Raw genomic sequence first — 19,342 nt, forward strand, 5'->3', positions numbered from 1 at the left:
GGAGTTTGCATGTCCTCCCCGTGTCTGCGTGGGTTTCCTCCGGGTACTCCGGTTTCCTCCCACATTCCAAAGACATACAGGTTAGGTGCATTGGCAATCCTACATTGTCCCTACTGTGTGCTTGGTGTGTGTTTGTGCCCTGCGGTGGGCTGGTGTCCTGCCTGGGGTTTGTTTCCTGCCTTGCACCCTATGTTGTCTGGGATTGGCTCCAGCAGAACCCCGTGACCCTGTAGATAGGATATAGCGGGTTGGATAATGGATGGATGGATGCTTTAAAGTCTCAATATTCTGTGTCATTAAGATTATGCTCATTTTTGCCTTCACTTTGACATTTCAGTTGTTTATGTTGTGGGAACATGGTAATTTCGGAATTCTGGGTATAAGTTCTGGCTCAGATACTACTGCTATGTAGTTTGCACATTCTCCCTGTGTTAGCATAAAATAAAGCTGTTTCAGGTAGTGACATGTATGGCATGGAGAAATAAATTCAAAATACAAAATATTAAGCTTATCCTTTAATATGATTGGCTCTGTAATAGTATACCATTTTCCTTTTAATACTTAAGGAGCAAGTGATCCCTAAGAGGATCTTTAAAGACGTGCCTTTATTTCTCTTCAATACAGCACAAAACTACATTTAAAGGATGAAAGGCAGTCAAAAACTTTTTGAAAAGGATGGGGGTATAGGTTTAACATCTGTCTTTCAAAGGTTTGGCAATCAAATGTTCATCTTTCCAAAAGTCTCAAGGAGTCAATTCAGTATGCTCTGCTTTTACCTGTGTTTCTGTTTCTGTGTTTTTAATTTCTATCAGCAGCTTTACATTTTTTTGCGCAATGTCATAAATCATCAAATTCTCCTTTAAAAATTTTTGAAGCCTTACCCTCTGAATATTTCATATATGAATAAAAAACATTGTTCATGTGACAACAATTAAATAATTATGTAAACTATTACTAAACACGACAATTATTTTACAAATGAGTAGTACGTTTAAATTGTGTTTACAAGATAATGCTGAAAACAGACCATATAAAATATGAAAAAATGAACAGTCCTTAGCTAGATTGTAAAAGAGATACACACCACATGAAATATAGTATATATATACTGTATATATATAGAACACCCTTATTATCAATAGATTTAATATCACATTTAAAAATTATACAACATTACAACATGTTTAAGAGGCTGATGCAATAAGCATGTCAATGATTCCCAGGTTAGCTAAGTGATGCTTGTTGTTCACAGTATCCTTTTGACACTTTTATCTCTTGAGTGCAGTGTACATATGCTTATAAATGGGTAAATCACTCTGGCATTTCAAGTAAAAATAAGCCATGAAATCCAGGTTCATTTGCTTAATGGTTTTGTATGTAACAACATGTACCCATTCTGCTGAAGACCCAGTATGCAGAATTCAAGAAAATTTTGATCTACAGGGGTTATATAAAAAAGGTGATATTATGCTAGGAGGAATATTTGAAGTGAGTTTGAAAACAATTGTGCCAGATCTATCTTTTCATTCTAAACCCGAGAGGTGGAATTGTGAGAGGTGAGTGGAATTACAACATTAATGGTGAAACTGTATCTTGCCTCAGTATTTGCTTTTTGATTCAAATCATGCAACTTGAAATATGTATGTTGTTAATGAATATTCTGAGTATTTACTGTTTGGATGCATGGATGAAAACATCCATTTTCACAAGTAGTTTCATATATGGGGTGAATTATTATTATTTATTCACATAAAGAAATGTTTTTATCAATTTGCTCAAATCTAACAGACTGGACTTTAAACCAGAAGTATGCAAGTTCGCTTCCATTTTTTCAGAAGATCATGTGAGAAAGAAAGTCTGTGTAAGGGTCTGACATTCCACTTGTCCAAGTTTTGAGGTTATGCGATGGCTTAATGAACGATGGTTAACTGAGTGACTTTCTTAAAATCTGATAAAATCTAATGTTAGTCAAAATAATTTGCAATTGAATATACAATGTATGCAGAATTACTGAAATGTTTTAAAAATCCAATAGTTAATTTTCAAAAAAATATGAATAACTGGTTAAAAATAAAGTGCACTGTTCGTCATAATGGTTGGCTGTGTCATAATGGTACAATTTTGTAACACTGCTGTCTCATGGCTTCAGAGTCTTGGGTGCAAACCCTGGCCTGGGTACTATTTGTGCTCAGTTTTGTTTTCCAGGCAACAATTAGTCCCCCATACCACAGATGTGTATGTGTGTGTGAGGCTAACTGTTGTGCATTGGAATATCTGGATTAAGAGAATGAACAATTAATATTTCATAGAGTTGTTAACTTCATTAAATGTAATTATTTTTTGGAATAATCTCAATAGTATCTCAGTATTCCAGCATTAATTACAATAGTTCCTGCCAAACTACTTTGGGAAGCATCACCTTTCTAATTGCCGGCAATGGCGCTCTGTCTAATTTTGTTCATTTTACATACTTGAGTTTCCCTTGGAAAATGTCTGCTTGAATAAATTAAGTTAGACTAGAAAAAATATATTGGGATAGTGTTCATATTGGAGGTATTCTTTTGTGGATTGTTGTTACTTCAATTCATCATAAAACATTCCGTAAAAATTGTTGTAAATGTATATGATATACTGACCTAAAATATTTGCAAAAAATAATGCCTTTCGGACTGTCATAGACAAATTGCAGTATTCAATAATAAAAAATGCTGGCTGTGTAAGACTCACCTTTTTGAACTTTCAATGCATACTTTTAATGTTTGCTATTGCATTTTCTTGGCAGTTTGGATTTTTCTGTATTTCAGTGGGCATTGACAATGGCGTTTGCAATTGAGGAAATAAACAGAGACCCTACTATTCTTCCTAATATCACATTAGGATATAGGCTCTTTGATAACTGCATGACACTGCAAGTTGCTTTACGGGCAGCAACTACCCTCATTACTGGCATGGATAAGGTCTTAATGGAGTCTGACTGTAACGGACCTCCGCCTGTTGTTGCCATTATTGGTGATCCTCTGTCCTCACATTCTATCGCCATATCAAGAATACTGGGGCTGTTTCGTTTGCCAATGGTAATGTATGCATTTCATGTACATTTTCTCTTTACTTTATAATGAAGGGTTTTCAGCTTTTCAGTCAATATCTGTTACAATATTAATACTAGTGTAACTGAAATATTGTTATTGTATATACTGTACTTAATCTTTATTGTTCTTACACTGTAGAACTTCTTTATAATATGTAGTATATTTTTCCATTTAAATCAAATTAGGAATGTGCAATCAATTAAAGTTAAAGAACACAGCTATAAATTAAATTGGGAATTAATGAATAAGCACAATACTGCATGTGACATAAATATTAATTAATAACTGAAGTTTATTCACTGTTAGTTTTGGGGCATTTTCTTGGTGCAATTAATATGGACACAGACCTTTTTTCATATAAAAAATACAAAGTAGACTCACTCACTCACAATGTTGTGTTTAGTTAAAAAGCTTTCATTTGTTATAGTTTCAATAGTTATGTAACCAAAATATTATTAATGTATATAGTATACTTAATCATTATAGTTCTTACACTGCAGAATGTTTTTATAATGTATAAACATTTTTCCATTTACATCAAATGAAGAGAATTGGTGCCAGAGGATACCACAAAATTAGTTAGCATGAGCAATAGGAACTCAAGGACTGACTCCGTTGGTCCCTTGGCTTTTCCTGTATGTAGCTTCCTCAGTTGTCTCCTTACTTGGTCTGCAGGTACGAACAGTCCATACTGATGGTCAAAGGTGAACTCCTCATTGGCCATTCCAGCTGAAGTAGTAGGTGTTGTTGCTGTAGTAGTGACCCTAGTAGTAGTAGGATCCTGGTCATTGGAGGAAGATGGCAGAGGGAGGGAAAATCTAATAAAAAATTGTTTCAGGGCATTAGCTTCGTTCACAACAGTCAAAGAACACAGCTATAATTTGAATTAATAATTAATGAAGAAACACAAAACTGCATATGACCAAAATGTTATTTAATAACTCAGTTAATTCATGGAGCACTTTCCTGGTGTAGTTAATTTTATGAGTAACTCAGGTTTGTCTCTATAATTAGTGGTTTATAGATAGATAGATAGATAGATAGATAGATAGATAGATAGATAGATAGATAGATAGATAGATAGATAGATAGATAGGCACTACCCTCATAACTTCATCGGATCCATCCATCCTTCTGTGCATCTTGTGTCTAAACTCACATTTCCATTATAGATTTACACAATGCCTGTCCTAACTGCTTTAATAGGCAAGCGTGAACTAAAACTGTAGTGGATGCCAGTCTATAAAAAGACTCACAAGCCAGAAAATTGTAAAATAGCTATTTAATCTATCATGCGTTTTGAAGAAAAAAACCAACGCACACCATTTAAATGACTGGGTTAGACTGTGGGGCAGCATCAGTAATTAAATATTATGAATTTGAAAGTGAAGATTCTTAATGCTTTTCTGTAGGTTAAAATAATTATTTTAGGTCCATTTTATCTTAAGCTAATTAACACCATAATTAGTATTAGCTGTTCAAAGACAAAATCAATCTTCTTATCTTTCTTTCTTTCTTTCTTTCTAATCAACGTTTTATATTTCCATTAGGTCAGCTACTATGCTACATGCTCCTGCTTAAGTAATAAACTGGAATATCCATCATTTTTTAGAACTGTACCCAGTGATGCCTTTCAGGTCAAAGCAATGGTTCAACTTATGAAACATTATGGCTGGTCCTGGGTAGGCATTATTGCAACTGAAGATGACTATGGACAGTACGCTGCAAAAAGCTTTCAAGAAGAAATGAACAAGTTTGGGTGCATTGCATTCATTGAAAATCTGCCTGTCATCAGCGAAAGAACAAAAATCCTTCAAGTTGTTAATACTATCAAATACTCAACAGCAAAGGTGATTGTGCTATTTTCAACAAGAGTTGATGATTTGGTAAAAGAAATCACTGAACAAAACATCACTGGCAGGCAGTGGATTGCTAGTGAATCCTGGAGCACCGCCACAGTACTAGCCACAGAAGAAAATTTTGGAGCATTTGGTGGAACGTTTGGAATTGCTGTGCGGAGAGGAGAAATTCCAGGATTAAAAAATTTTCTGCTTCAGATTAACCCCAATCCTGTTTCAATGCAAAATTTGGCAACCAGATTTTGGGAAAAAATGTTTGACTGTGAATTTAAGAAAAATTCAAGTATAAACAATTCCTCTGCTTTGCCCGAAGTCAAGTATTGCACAGGATCTGAGGATGTTAGAAGCAAGCAGACACCTTATACAGACGTATCAGAATCACGGATTTCTTACAATATTTATAAAGGGGTTTATGCATTAGCACATTCACTTAATAAGTTAGCATCCTGTGAAAATGGAAAAGGACCATTTGAAAACAAGAGCTGTGCCAGCATTACAAATGTTCAACCTTGGCAGGTGAGAAAGACAGCTTAATCCCTGATCACGTCCCAACATCCCAAACTGAATACTCATACTTTTTAAGTTATTTTTGCAGTTTCTGCTCAATATATATTTAAGTTATTGATTGATTAATTGATTGAATTATTTTTCTTGTCAGTGTTTGTTTTTGTGTTTCTGTTGCTGTATTCATCCAAATTTCCTCTTGAGTTTAATAAAGTTAATCTAATCTAACCTAACTTTTATGCAAATGTCTGAGCTAGTTAAAAATGAAAAATCCATCAACTCTTTTTTTTTTTACCCAATTAAGTGTCAAGTGAACCAGCACCATTATGGGCAAGGCAGCATCCACTGGAGGTTTAAAAGTCCTTTAAAGTTCACACGCACACATATGCCCACACCAACTCATAGTGAGCCACTTTAGAGTGGCCAATTAAATTTAAGCCAATGAGTTACTAAGAAAGCTCCTCACACACACTAACTAATGCACTAACCACTGTGTCACTGTCCCACCTCTTAATTTTGGTTTGATTAACTAAATTATAGTCTGCATGGTGGCACAGTAGTTAGTGCCTTATTGATCCTAACTTTCAGTGTTTATGTGAATTTTGTATGTTCTCCCAATGAGGGTTTTTTTCCCTTTGGAAAGTATGGATGTTTTTAGAAGTGGAGTCCAATGGGGCTGCACAATACCCAGACTTTTTCTGCTTTGTGCCTGATGCTGACAGGAAAGGCTACAGAGCAGACACCAATTAATTTGTTTAAGCAGGTTTCAGAATTTTATGTTATACAATTATACGAGGGGGGACCCATAAATAACCAAAATATTTTTAAAACGTGTTTAATTTAATTTTCTGTACAAACTACAATTAGTCTCCTTCAAAGTACTCTCTATTGACGTAAATACACTTATCTAACCATTTGTTCCATTGTTCGAAACATTTTTTAAATTCATCTGAAGTAATGGCCATTAATGCTCTGGTCGTTTCTTGTTTAACTCTTCGACGTCAGCAAAACGCCTTCCTTTCAAGTCTTTTTTCATCCGTGGAAACAAAAAGAAATCACACAGAGCTAAATCCGGTGAGTAGGGTGGATGGTTCAGGGTTGTCATACCGTTTCAGTAACAATACTTTCTGCAACACTGTTGCTCACGATAATCGGCCATTGTAAAAAAAACGACACTTGCATAAAACTACTTTTACAAAATTCACTGAACACAAGCATAACCTTCCAGACTGATGGCACTTGGCAGACTGATTTGTGAGGAGTGTAACTAGATCTCCCTAGCAGTCCAACCATGTACTACAAGTACCAACCTAACAACAACAAAATTCTGGTTATTTTTGGGTCCCCCCTCGTAATGCTTAGATTGCAAATACTTTGTAATTACAGTAAAACTATGGGATATTACTTTGGATTGCAGTGTAGCCATAGGGGCAGTACAAATAAATATACAGGTATATTTGTTATTCAGGAGCGTAATTTATACCGTAATTTTCTGTGACCCACAAATGTATGTTTACTTACTTTAATTTTAAGTTACTTAGTCTTATTTGGCAATTCTAAAATAATGAATTCTGTTTTCTTTACAAGCTGATGCACTACCTGAAAGTCATCAATTTCACCACACATTTAGGAGAAAGAGTGGCATTTGATAAAAATGGAGATGCCCTAGCAATTTATGACATAGTGAACTGGCAGCGAGACGGCAGTGGGAAGATAGAAATTAAAACAGTTGGTGTTTATGATAAAGCAGCCATCACTGGCCAGGATCTAACACTAAATGAAGGGGACATATTTTGGAACTTTCCTTCTGGCTCAGTAAGTTATTTAAAAAAATGCAGCTTAATTTTTCATTTGTTGTTTTTAACATAGTTTGCTTTTTTACTATGTGCCCAGTAGTTCAAAGTAAACTGAAACTATTGGCTACATTTATTATTCAGACTTTGATTTAAGCTCATTGTGTTGCTTCATAAGATCATATGAGTCATACTGCAAAAACAGAATATGTGTAAACTGCAAAATGCACAATGTTATATGGGAAATTACAAAGTAAAATCACAAATGCTAAGCTAATAGCTGAAAGTAAATATGAGTGTAAACAGATTTAAATTGATTTACTGCCATGTGCCTTAGTTCTCACAAAAAGAAGAATGAGAGTAAGGCAATGGCTATTAGAAAATTGTTAGTTGTGGACCGAGAAAGAGAGCAAATAAAACAGATCTTGGATAGTATAAAACAGACAGTAGAGTAAAAAAAAGTTAAGCATAACTGTTATATTAAACATTATGTTAATGAGCTCAAAAGAAGTTTCAAAGAGGTCCTCATAAACAGAATTTCATTGTTTCCAATTTGGGATATGAAAAATGATTGCTTTAAATTATAGAAGGTGGATTAGGATTCTTCCAGTTGAACAAACTAACTCTTTTTGTAAGTAGTGTAGAATAGGAAATGACCATTTATTTTTCATAGCACAGTTTTAAGCCTACAAGTATTACTCCAAATACTGCTGTTAAGGTAGGAGAAGTGAATTTAGATCTAAAGCTATCCAAGACTTGTAGTAAAAATTTTGCCAAAATGGTTTAAGTGTTGGACATTTCAGAAACACGACCTTGTGATGCAGGTGCTTAATAACATCTCTCAGAAGCTGGACTTTGCCCTGGTTATATTTTATACCATTTTAAATGAGTTATATGTGAGTGATGAAAACTTTTTTTTGTTGAATTATGGCATTTTAGCCACACACACTGAACTAGAATGTATATTATGATTTGCTGAATTCCATTCCTTTTTTGAGATTTTCATGTAAAGATCTCTTAAACCATCATTCCATCTGATTGGTAAAAGGCAAATACCTTGAATCTCTTTTAGATACTTTGGAAATGCTGCCTGAATTTTCATTCACACTAGCCAGTGTCACTTCAGGAATAGAAATAGGTGGGAAACCCTTTGATTTCAACAAAGAGTCTAATCTGTATATAACTTTGTATCTGGATATTAATTGTTTTATGGATGCAAATGCATTATCAATATATACTGCAGATCTCTAAGTGTTATAGTCCTCCATGATTGAATACTGCCTAGGCTAATATATAGGGAAACTAGTTAAGATCTTCTCTTACTTAATATGTGTCCTAAATTGGTTCCATAATTTTGAAAAATTGTGATTCACAGGATTTACAGCAGGTTCATGGTATTAGTTTTAACTGGAGCAGAAAGCAAAGCATACCAAGTAGATACCTTTTCCGTTGCAAACCAAGCTGGTGTAAACTTGTGGACATCTCCCATTTACCAATATTTTATTGTATGTTTTATTTACACCCAGTAATAGGGCTGAAAGTTAGGTAGAACTCTGCCACCTTCTACTTTGGATCTCTGTAGAAGTCACCTATTGTTATAGTTGAGCCTAACTTATTAATAAAGGGTTTGTTGATGTATGAAGGGGCCCGGAAAAGATATATGAGTTTTAGAAGAATTTCATGTTGACAATATTCATTTTCATAATTAAATTAAGATGTAAAGAGAAACATTAATTCTTGATGTTTACTATCATGCACCCATGTGTTTAAAGAGATATTTATGTTTCCTTGTAATAATTATCCCTACATTTTTAAACTGTTCTAATACAATCAGAAAAAGCTACCCAGCCTATACGGATGTGCAATTTTAAACCCTTTTAACAAGACAAAAGAAAAATCAGACATATGCCAGTTATTTCCCATTCTCATTGATAAGAAAGAAGGCCACCTGCTATTTGCTTGCATACGTGTAAAAAAAAAACATTAGTGAGTAGTACTCTTCAGTGAGGCATCTCAAGTCTAGGGCATCCTTCATGAAACAAAGTGCTCTTTGTTCCCATAGGATAGCCTAGGTCAGTTCAGTCTACATTTCAACCACCTTCAGCTGTAGAAAAGGCCATTCTCCCTGTGCTGGCTGGGATTGGCTCAAGCAGACCCCTGTGACCCTGTGTTAGGATATAGCAGGTTGGGAAATGACTGACTAAAAAGGCTATATAAGGGTGGTTCAAAAATGTTTTGAATTATTAAAAAAAAGCAAAAAACCCTTTATTATACAACAACAGTAATTCCCATTTAGTCACTGTTAAATCACTCCCCTTGAGGTGCAAAACACTTGTTTCAGCATTTCTTCCATTCCTGAAAAAAATCCCTATGTTCATCTTTTGTTACTATGACTAGGGACTCCAGCAATTTTTTTTTTCCTGGATTTCTAACATGGTAGCAAATAATCTACCATTCAGTCTACATTTTAATTTAGGGAACAAAAAATCACAGGGAGTGAGATCTGGCAAATACAGAAGGCATAAATTCAGTTTTACATGCAAGACTGGTGGCTCTGTGACTCTCAATCTAGAATGATCAATCTCTCTCTCTCTCTCTTTCTCTTTCACTCTATTTACCTAATAGATTGACTTGGAGACACTATACATAGACATTCCCAGCTAGGTGCTATGCAGCTAGAGTTTGTAGTAGTGGATATCTATCTATCTATCTATCTATCTATCTATCTATCTATCTATCTATCTATCTATCTATCTATCTATCTATCTATCTAGTCCAGTGCTCAAACTTCTTGCAAGGAAGACGCTAGCAGGAATATCTAAATAGGTTTTTATTTCCAAGCCCTCAAAATACTATTAATCTTAACAAACTAGAACAAGCTAGCAATAAATGAACATTCTCACTACTGAAAAGCTATAGAAGGTATTAGGATGCATGCAAAACACCATGTTAGTAGCACAAGTACAAAATGGGAGAATACACCAATATAGCTTACAAACATTATGCCAATCCTCAACTTACTAAGGCCCTTTTTTACCTCCAAAATCATCCCTCCAGCCTGGCCCTAAACCATTATATTGTTTCAATTGACAGTTACTACTGTGACACCATGGGATATGATTCTTCTGCCATCAACACTCAATCAGTAAAAAAGACAGAGACTTCACCGTCTTTAGAATATAAACAGAAACTGTATGTAACTAAAACTAAAATTAAGGAAGTTCATACTTGCATCTTTACACAAACTGGTGATGGATAATAAAAAAGACGGGAAAGAATGTAAACATTAACACTGGCATTGTGATATGTTCGTTTTTCTAATGCCGTTTATGAATAGACTCCAGTACTTTTTCACTAGGTCTTACTTACTGTTGCGCACATGACACGAGCAAAACTGAGATGCACACTTTTAATATACTTATGGATTATGGATGGGAAAGATAAAGAATAAATGTGTCCTTGAGCTTAACCTTGGATATAAAGTGTGTCTGGTAAGTACAGCATCTTACATAGGTACGGTTTATAAATTAGTGGGTTGTATTCAGTACTCTATTACTGTGCAACAGACTCCCTAGTGCAATCAAGTACCTAGAAGAAATAAGCATGTGTGCTTGTGAACAACACATGTGTCTCTTTTAGTTATTTATTTTTTCTTCCCTAGTTTATCAGTTTTCTTTGTTAATGCAAACTTCTTGTTTCCACTGGTTTTAGACATTTCTCACTGAATCTTTTCTTTGTGAGATTCCAGATTCTGTCTGCAGTCAAAGTTGTCTACCAGGCTCAAGGAAGGCTAACAAAAAAGGACAGCCAGTGTGCTGTTTTGATTGTGTCCTATGTGCAGAGGGGGAAATTAGCACCCAAGTAGGTAAGTGTCAAAGAAACAGTTAATTAAAACAGTAAATTATTTCATAAAATCATATTTTCTATCATGAATCTACTGTTAGGCAGATTCTAAACATGCACATATTGCAGGTATAATGAACTACTTTGAGTGCAGATGTAAACATTCATCACAAAGGAAACACATTATTCTGGAAATAAGGACTGGGAAATGAAGCTCTAAGAGACAAACAAAAGAAATGTTTGTCAAATCACAATACATAAACCAAAGATCATTCTGAAAACTTGTTGCAAAATTTGCTGGCCCACTTATAAGACTTTTCTTAAAAAGAAATAATTGAAACACAAAGCTCTTTTTTGGTGAGGTTATTAATGCAGACTGTTAGGCAAAAAGAGTAACGAGCGGGCTGTCGACCTTGATATTTCCTGGTTAAGGACATCACAATGTGTCATCAAAATGACAGCAACAGCTCTGTGTTTTTTTAATCCATGAAGGAGTCAATTAAAAAGTAGCATAAACAATTAACATCCAGACACAATAAAGACCAGTTATATTATCATGAATAAGGGGGTGGTAACTCATTTAACTTAACTTCTTTGTATAATTTATTATTATTTTCAGAACTTTAATTAATTTGTATGTGTGATGGTCCAGGATGGCTACAGCTGCCATCACATCCTTGAACCTACAACTGTTGATTGTCATGATTGAGATGAGCCTGGCAATGAGGACACCTAACACAACAAAAGTATAGTACAAAGTGCAAACGTCCTTTTATTAAGAGAGTACCAATATGCAGTGCAGTCTTCATTATATACATAATCCAGAAAAAACAGTGTTCATGTGGAGGATAAAAACAAACAATTCAAATTCAAATGTAAAAGCATCCAGGCATCAGATTACAATCTCCAGCCTGCCCAGCGCTCCTCTCTCTCCCTATCTCCTCCACATACTCCATTGGGTGGAGACATTGACATCTACAGTCTCCTTTTTCTAACTCTACCAGTGTCTGCCAGAATGCACAGAGCTGGTCCTCTGTCTTCCCTTATGCTCCCTTGGCATCCACCAGATTCCTCTATAGGCTTCACAAACATCCCCACTCCTAAAGACTGCTCAGCAGGGACAACCTACGGAGCACCATTTCCTTCATTCCCTTGCGGTCCTCCAATTTCACTGCCTCCTCTCCACCACATTGACTCTTTCCATCTATCCTCCCACGTTATCCTGCTCAGGCTCATTTTAAGTGTTGGAAGGTGATAATTTTGCACCCTGGAGCACTAATCATTAAATTGCAGAATCATGCCCATGTTGCCAACTCCAATGGTACCCCACCATGCTACATCACACCTACGTCCCTCCCCCAGCGTGAACATATTATTTTTCTAAACTCTTGTGCCGCCACATTTTTTCATCATAGTATATTAAAAGGAGTAATATTTTTGGTTTTTTTTACAGTAAAAACATCTGTAAATTTAAAGATAAAAAAAAATACATTCTGAAAGCCTTTTTATTGGTATTAAAAATTTGATTTTCTTTGTTTTTATTTACAACAAATCAAAAAAATAAATAAGATATTGCCTGTGCTAGGAGTTATTATTTTGTCAAATAAAATACTGGAATAATGGATGTAAATTTAACAAATATAAATAATGAACAAAAAAGAAATCTAAAATCTAAAACAAAAATAGCTGCTACCCTCATTCTTTCCTTATTTACAAGTGTTAGATAAGAAATGACAGCATGTTTCTTATAGAACACTTTCTTAAACAATGGTTGCTGCCATTGGGTTGTATAGGGTCAAGACTCACCCTTGCATTTAAGATGAATGGTTTGCGCACGGTTTGTAAAGTGTCTTGTGATAGGTTACTGGGAGGTTGTTGAGCTTCTCTGCTATGGCATATGTTGTTGGTGACAATTTTCCAAATGCACCCTCCACCACACTATGTCAGCAGTTAATCTCCAAAGAAGACCCCGAATATGATAATTATTATGGAATGGGTCTGAAAGATTGGGTTGTGACAAAAAAAAGTTTAAGAAATCCTGTTTTAGAAGGCAACCATTTCCAGGTATTTTGTTGTAAGCATGCTTAAACAGATACTCCACCAAAAAAGTATACTTTTTAATATCTTAGATACATCATGTAGTTTGAAGTGATGGCCAAGAAAAAAGTTTCCTCTCATGAAGAACAGAGATATCAAATTTTCTGATGGAATAGGCATCAATAGTAACCAACATTGGACAACAATAAGCAATAACAGAAGTCAGTCACTAATTTTCCAACCTGTTATATCCTAGCACAGGGTCACGGGGAGCTGCTGGACCCAATCCCAGCCAGCAAGGCAGGAACAAATCCCAGGCAGGGCACCAACCCACCAAGCACACAGTAGGGACAATTTAGGAATGCTAATGCACCTAACCTGCATGTCTTTGGACTGTGTGAGGAAACCGGAGCACACAGGGAAGAACGTGCAAACTCCACGCAGGGAGGACCCAGGAAGCAAACTCAGGTCTCCTTACTGTGAGGCAGCAGCACTAACACTGTGCCACCATGCCGCCCACAATCACAAAAGTGTCGATTAAAATAAATATCACATTACTCGTGTCACATAATCTACTTGTCAAGTCATCAATCATATACTCATGACCAATGAATAAGGGGAAAGCAGATATTCAATTCATATGGTCATTCATATTTCAGTATGTTCAATTTTCATTCACACTTTTGTACTTTTAACCTGTAGTAAATATGAATACATTTAAAATTTTGTACAATCCACAGCCATCACAGTTGTTTTGTTCTCATTCTGCTATTAATGTATTGATTTTTGCTGTATTTTAATAAAATTATCGAGAGAGTTAGCATACATTGGGTAATTTTTGTAGCTTATTCTTTATTGTTTGAATGTAGTGCAATGAAAGATTCTATAATTTCATTTTAGCTTTAAATATTAAATTACATTTTTACTTCTATATAATAGAATAACATTGTTTTGATAGTTAATGTATTTATTATTCTGATTTCTTCATATTTTTGTTTTTATGCAATATATCTTGTTTTATTTTACATGCCACATATGTAATATTACATTCTTTATTACATTATAACATTTAATTTAACAGGTTTCTTATTTTACTTTTTTTATTTTCAAAAAGAAGAACATTCATACTACTAAATCAAATAATATTAACATAACAGATAAAACAATTTATTTCAAAATCAATCCAGAGAAAACAAAAGAAAAATAGAAATACAAAGAAAAGAAAAATAAAACAAGATTTAAATCCCACCCAGGAAAACGAGAAAAAAGAAGAGAGGCAGGAGCATTAAAACCCATCTAACTTTTTAAATACAGGTAAAATTCTATTACAACGAACTCCCAGGGACCTGAAAAATATTTTGTTGTAATGAGATTCTATATTTGTTACTATAGTGCTTTCTTTAACTTGCGCCCAGGCGTTTGCAATCATTTCAATAGCTTCTATTTAATTTCCTCCTGCCTACAACTAGTCATGCTGATGAGAATTTTTCTCAGCATTTCCTTGCAATAATACACTTTTATTGTGCAAATGACGGCCAAATCCAATGGCTGAAGCACTGCTGTGCAATCCGGTGGGAGGAATTCAACGCGAACATTATCTAAATGCAGGGCAGAGCAGGGCAACAACAGACTCATAGTGCTGCAGTGAAGTGACACAGAAGCAAATCATAAAAGATTGGTGTTGCGCTATAAGTCCCTGTCTTACACCTGAAAGCACAAGGCTGAGTCTCAGTACTTTAGCAAAATCAGCTTTATTCAGCTTGAAACAGGAACGGCACACTTATTTATTGTAGCGTGATCTGCCACTCTGCTATACACAGACACAGCAGTCAGGCAGGGTCTTGGCCAGATCAGTGATCAATTAATCCTGTTATCTGCATTTACAATTTACATTGCATCACCCATCGAGATCTTTTCTGTTTGCTTTGCTGGAGAGATGCAGCATAGCTGAGAGATGCAGCATAGCTCTGAGCCTGCTGCTGCCCCGGCAACAGATAAACAGTCTTGCATAGATGGAGAAATCGGACTTCGGGATGCTCTTCAGTGTGCTGTCTAGTTGGGTGAGGTCCCAAGAGAGTTTACAAACCTCACATTTTCTTGAATGAGTGCCGCATTAATAGGAATGTTTCTTGAACGAGCATCACTGAACCACATAAAAACTACTTTTTCAACATCTTGCAGCAGTTCACATATGTTTGCAACCTGAGATTTTTCTTCTTTTTTTACTCGGTCTTTCAAGAAAGTTGACAGCGTCGATGGCAAAATTTCGTATTCACTGGCAATGTCTTTTTTCTTTTTGCCGCAATCGAGAGCTGCAAAAATTTAAAGTTTTTTTTCTAATATGAATTGTTATCGTTTTTTCCTATCTGCCATTTCTATAGGAGGGTGACAAATAGTTAAATTCCAATGGATGTTTTTCAAATGTTGACGAGCAATAAGCAAAAGGTATCACTGAAAACTGTAGGAAACACAAAAGGCAAAAAAAAGCAAAACAGTACGAGGAAAGTTCAATGAAAGAAAAAAAAAATTAAAATGTTTCTGTTTGGGGATCATTTTTCACCAATTGAGCTGCGGCCAGAGAACTAACTAGTCTGTAGAGGTTCACCGACAAAAGCGCGATAGACATAGGCGCCCTGACAAAACCATGACGGACAAATGAGCGCCGACAAAATCGCCACGACAAAATTGCGAGAGAGGCCAAGAGAGTGGGATGCCCTTGCTGTAATTCTTCCTACATATGCAAGGCGTGATCTTAAGGACTATCTGCGTGCCGTGCTGATGGCATGCCGTGTCTCATAATATTGACTTCTAAAATAAACATTATTATAGTGCATATGCTTTAAACTAATAATTCATATTTAATGAAACTTTCGCGATTTTGTCGGGGCGATTTTGTTGGCGTGATTTTGACGGCGCGTTTTAATCGGCGCTATTTTGTTGGCACTATTATGTCTATCGTGCAAATGTCGGGTCACATCTGTGGATGATTCATTCAGGCATTTCAAGGTCTTTTGGGCACTTCATTGTAATGAAAGGATCTGCTGAATGTACTTCGTAGGAACAAGATTTCTATAGACTCGCGCCATATGGGGAACCTGTCGGGACCATAAATATACTTCGTTGTAATGAAAATTTTGTTGTAAAGATATTCATGTAACGGAATTTTACCTGTATAAAAAGATGGGCAATAGCATCAGAGTTCATCACAGGCCAGGCATGCTTTTTTAAAAATTATATTAAAGAATTCTTGACATGTTTTTTAAAAAGGTTTTGGACCTACGTTTGGATGCTACAGTCAATTTCTCCCTATGCACTTTAATCCAATCTAGGAGGACACCAAATATCACTGTTAATAGATCCGGGTTGAACAACTGAACTTTTAAAATATTTTAATTGTTTATACTATAATACATGAAAGTGTCATTTCCCAGTCCTTTTACTTTGCCAGTCACCATATGCAATTTCTTCCCATGCCCATTTCAGATACAACTCTTTGTATAGGCTCATCCTTCCCAGAATTTTTTATAAAAATGTAATACTTTTTAACTTTTTATTTGGTGATGCTTTTTTACAATAAATAAATCATTATCACAGTGAATGAATACACCACAAATTACAAGCATATACAGTACTCTGAATGTGATGAAATGTGATATATTATAACAAAAATATGGGGGTGATAGGCACATTAACAAAAGGAAACATGTTTGTGTGTCTGTCCAGTTGCTATGTCTCTGTCATTCCAAAAGATAGAGTATCACAAACATTAGCACTGTTTTTACGAAACCCATACCAACTGACACATTGCATGGTGCACTGTAAATGTTAATACTGCAAGATCTACCTTCATTATTTAGATTTCAACCTGGCTCATATAGGTAGTATAGCAAGTCTCTTTAATATTGCTATAATAGAGTTAAACAATAAAATTACATTTTGAGAAATGCCCTAATCCACATGCCAACAAAAATATTGGATAACTGGGATAATTGGGCTGTAAGTTTAAAGTGTATATGATTATATACCTGGACAATACCTTATTTTCTGAAAAGCTTCAGACAGAGAATGCTGTCTTATTTTGGCACTAGCAGATGTTGAAGAATTTGCCTCCTGAGATTACCTCCTCTGTAATTTCTCATGCTTTTTTACTTGGCAAACTTTCGTGCGTTTCATTAAATTTGTGGGTTGGCTACTGTATTTTGTAGATTTTTGCCAAATACCCCTATTAAGTACAGTGAATTGGCTCCAAAATATACTTCTTTTTCATTATGACAAAACCACTACTCTTCCTTTTGACTGACTGACGGACTGATCAGTGTCAACTGTTGTGTTCCTCTGTGTACACGTGTATGCTGTATATTATGAAGCCAATGGGTGTTGGTAGAAGGACAACTGGTTCTCATTCTGAAGATTTTTTTTTGTTATAAGAACATTAATTTAATAAGCAATAAAATTGCTGCTTAAAAAAAAATTCTGTAATGATTTTTTTATGCAAAGATTGATCCTAAGTGGTGACTGTCAGTATTGAAAGCATCTGCACTTAAGTGTCATTTCACACATCCCTAGTCATCACGTGGTTCCCAAATGTGTGTTACAGAAAGTAACCACACCTAGCATATGAAACATAGCGGCACGTCCTTGTACATCATTGATTTTCTGAATTATTACTAAACAAACTCTTGTGTACTTTGATTTTTTAAAAGAATTCAGAGCTTCTGAACTTTGTGCATTTGTTTTTTGGTTTTGGGCTTTGGTAACTTGATCTCTGCTTCTCCTGTTCATTCTGATCTTTGCTCATTTAGGACTAAATTTTTCCTTTCATTGGCTGTTCCTCTTCTGAGAGTGCATGTGTCAGCTATATCTATTATTTTTTAAGGGTTATGAAGTCATTCTAATTGAGATTTTACTTCTGTTGTAGATTCCCCAGAATGTTTCAAGTGCCCTCCTGATTTTTGGTCAAATCAAGAAAGAAACAGGTGTCTGATGAAACAAATTGAATTTCTTTCTTATGAGGAGACTATGGGAATCATTCTGGCAGCTTCAGCGATATTTGGAAGTTGCCTATCATTTGGCGTACTAATTGTTTTTGTTTATAATCGACACACTCCAGTAGTTAAAGCCAATAATTCTGAACTGAGTTTTCTTTTACTGGTATCACTAAGCCTATGCTTTCTGTGTTCACTATGCTTTATTGGTCAGCCGTCACAGCTCAACTGTTTGCTGAGGCATATCATTTTTGGAATCAGTTTTATTATGTGTATTTCATGTATTCTTGTTAAAACTGTGGTTGTGATAATGGCATTTAAAGCCACACTACCTGGTAATAACATGATGAAATGGTTTGGTGTTGCTCAACAAAGAGGCACTGTCTTTATTTTTACTGCTATACAATCCATAATATGCATAATCTGGCTTATAACAGCTCCACCTGCTCCCAGTAAAAACACCAAGTATCAAAATGCTAAAATTATATTTGAGTGTGACATTGGGTCAGTAGCTGGCTTCAGCTTTTTACTGGGCTACATTGGCCTGCTCTCGCTCGTTTGTTTTGTCTTAGCTTTTCTTGCAAGAAATCTTCCTGATACCTTTAATGAAGCTAAATTCATAACTTTCAGCATGCTGATTTTTTGTTCTGTTTGGATAAGTTTTATTCCTGCTTATATTAGTTCTCCAGGAAAATATACAGTGGCTGTGGAAATATTTGCAATATTAGCTTCAAGCTTCGGTTTACTTCTGTCAATATTTGCTCCAAAATGTTACATTATTCTGTTGAAACCAGAAAAAAACACAAAAAAAGCTCTTATGGGAAAATCTGATAAAAGCTAGATCAGGTGACATGATTTAGGACATCTTACTAGTTTAATGAGGAAAGCACATGAAAAATAAGTTATTTTTAGCATTAATATTATAATATATCATTCTTCTGTAATTCTGAGGCAAATCTCTACCTGTCCTTTAAATAATTATACTTGCCAATGTTACTATGCATGGATTAAATACAATTATTTAATAAGGTAATTTCCTGGAGCAGTTGTATCATTTTCTTCTAAATATATTTCAAAGAAATGTTCATTCTTATTCAGTTTTTATTGTATTATATCTCATTAACACATTACTCCCTTTTACAATGTAATTAATGTGATATACTATTTAATACCTGAATTACTGAACACGTGCAACTTTGTAGAACTCCAGTAAGTGTCATCATTACATCATG

At 35.1% G+C, this 19,342-nt stretch overlaps 1 protein-coding gene across 1 annotated transcript; it reads left to right on the forward strand.

The window, feature by feature from the left end:
* Positions 1–1,365: 1,365 nt before the first annotated feature.
* Positions 1,366–18,951, forward strand: LOC120529459 (extracellular calcium-sensing receptor-like). The gene is made up of 6 exons (XM_039753313.1): positions 1,366–1,556; positions 2,783–3,074; positions 4,640–5,464; positions 7,040–7,267; positions 10,987–11,110; positions 18,044–18,951. Exons 1-6 carry the CDS (start codon positions 1,366–1,368, stop codon positions 18,949–18,951), a joined length of 2,568 nt encoding a protein of 855 aa, XP_039609247.1.
* Positions 18,952–19,342: the final 391 nt, after the last annotated feature.

This window comes from Polypterus senegalus, chromosome 1 (assembly GCF_016835505.1).
Source record: "Polypterus senegalus isolate Bchr_013 chromosome 1, ASM1683550v1, whole genome shotgun sequence".
Lineage (NCBI taxonomy): Eukaryota > Metazoa > Chordata > Cladistia > Polypteriformes > Polypteridae > Polypterus > Polypterus senegalus.

Bases quoted from the DNA above. Each gene is read 5' to 3' on its own strand.
- LOC120529459 (XM_039753313.1), top strand. From the start codon at position 1,366: ATGGTTTTGTATGTAACAACATGTACCCATTCTGCTGAAGACCCAGTA. The intron at 1,557-2,782 runs GTGAGTGGAATT...TTTTCTTGGCAG, and splicing joins GAGAGGTGGAATTGTGAGAG to TTTGGATTTTTCTGTATTTC. The intron at 7,268-10,986 runs GTAAGTTATTTA...TTTCTTTGTGAG, and splicing joins GGAACTTTCCTTCTGGCTCA to ATTCCAGATTCTGTCTGCAG.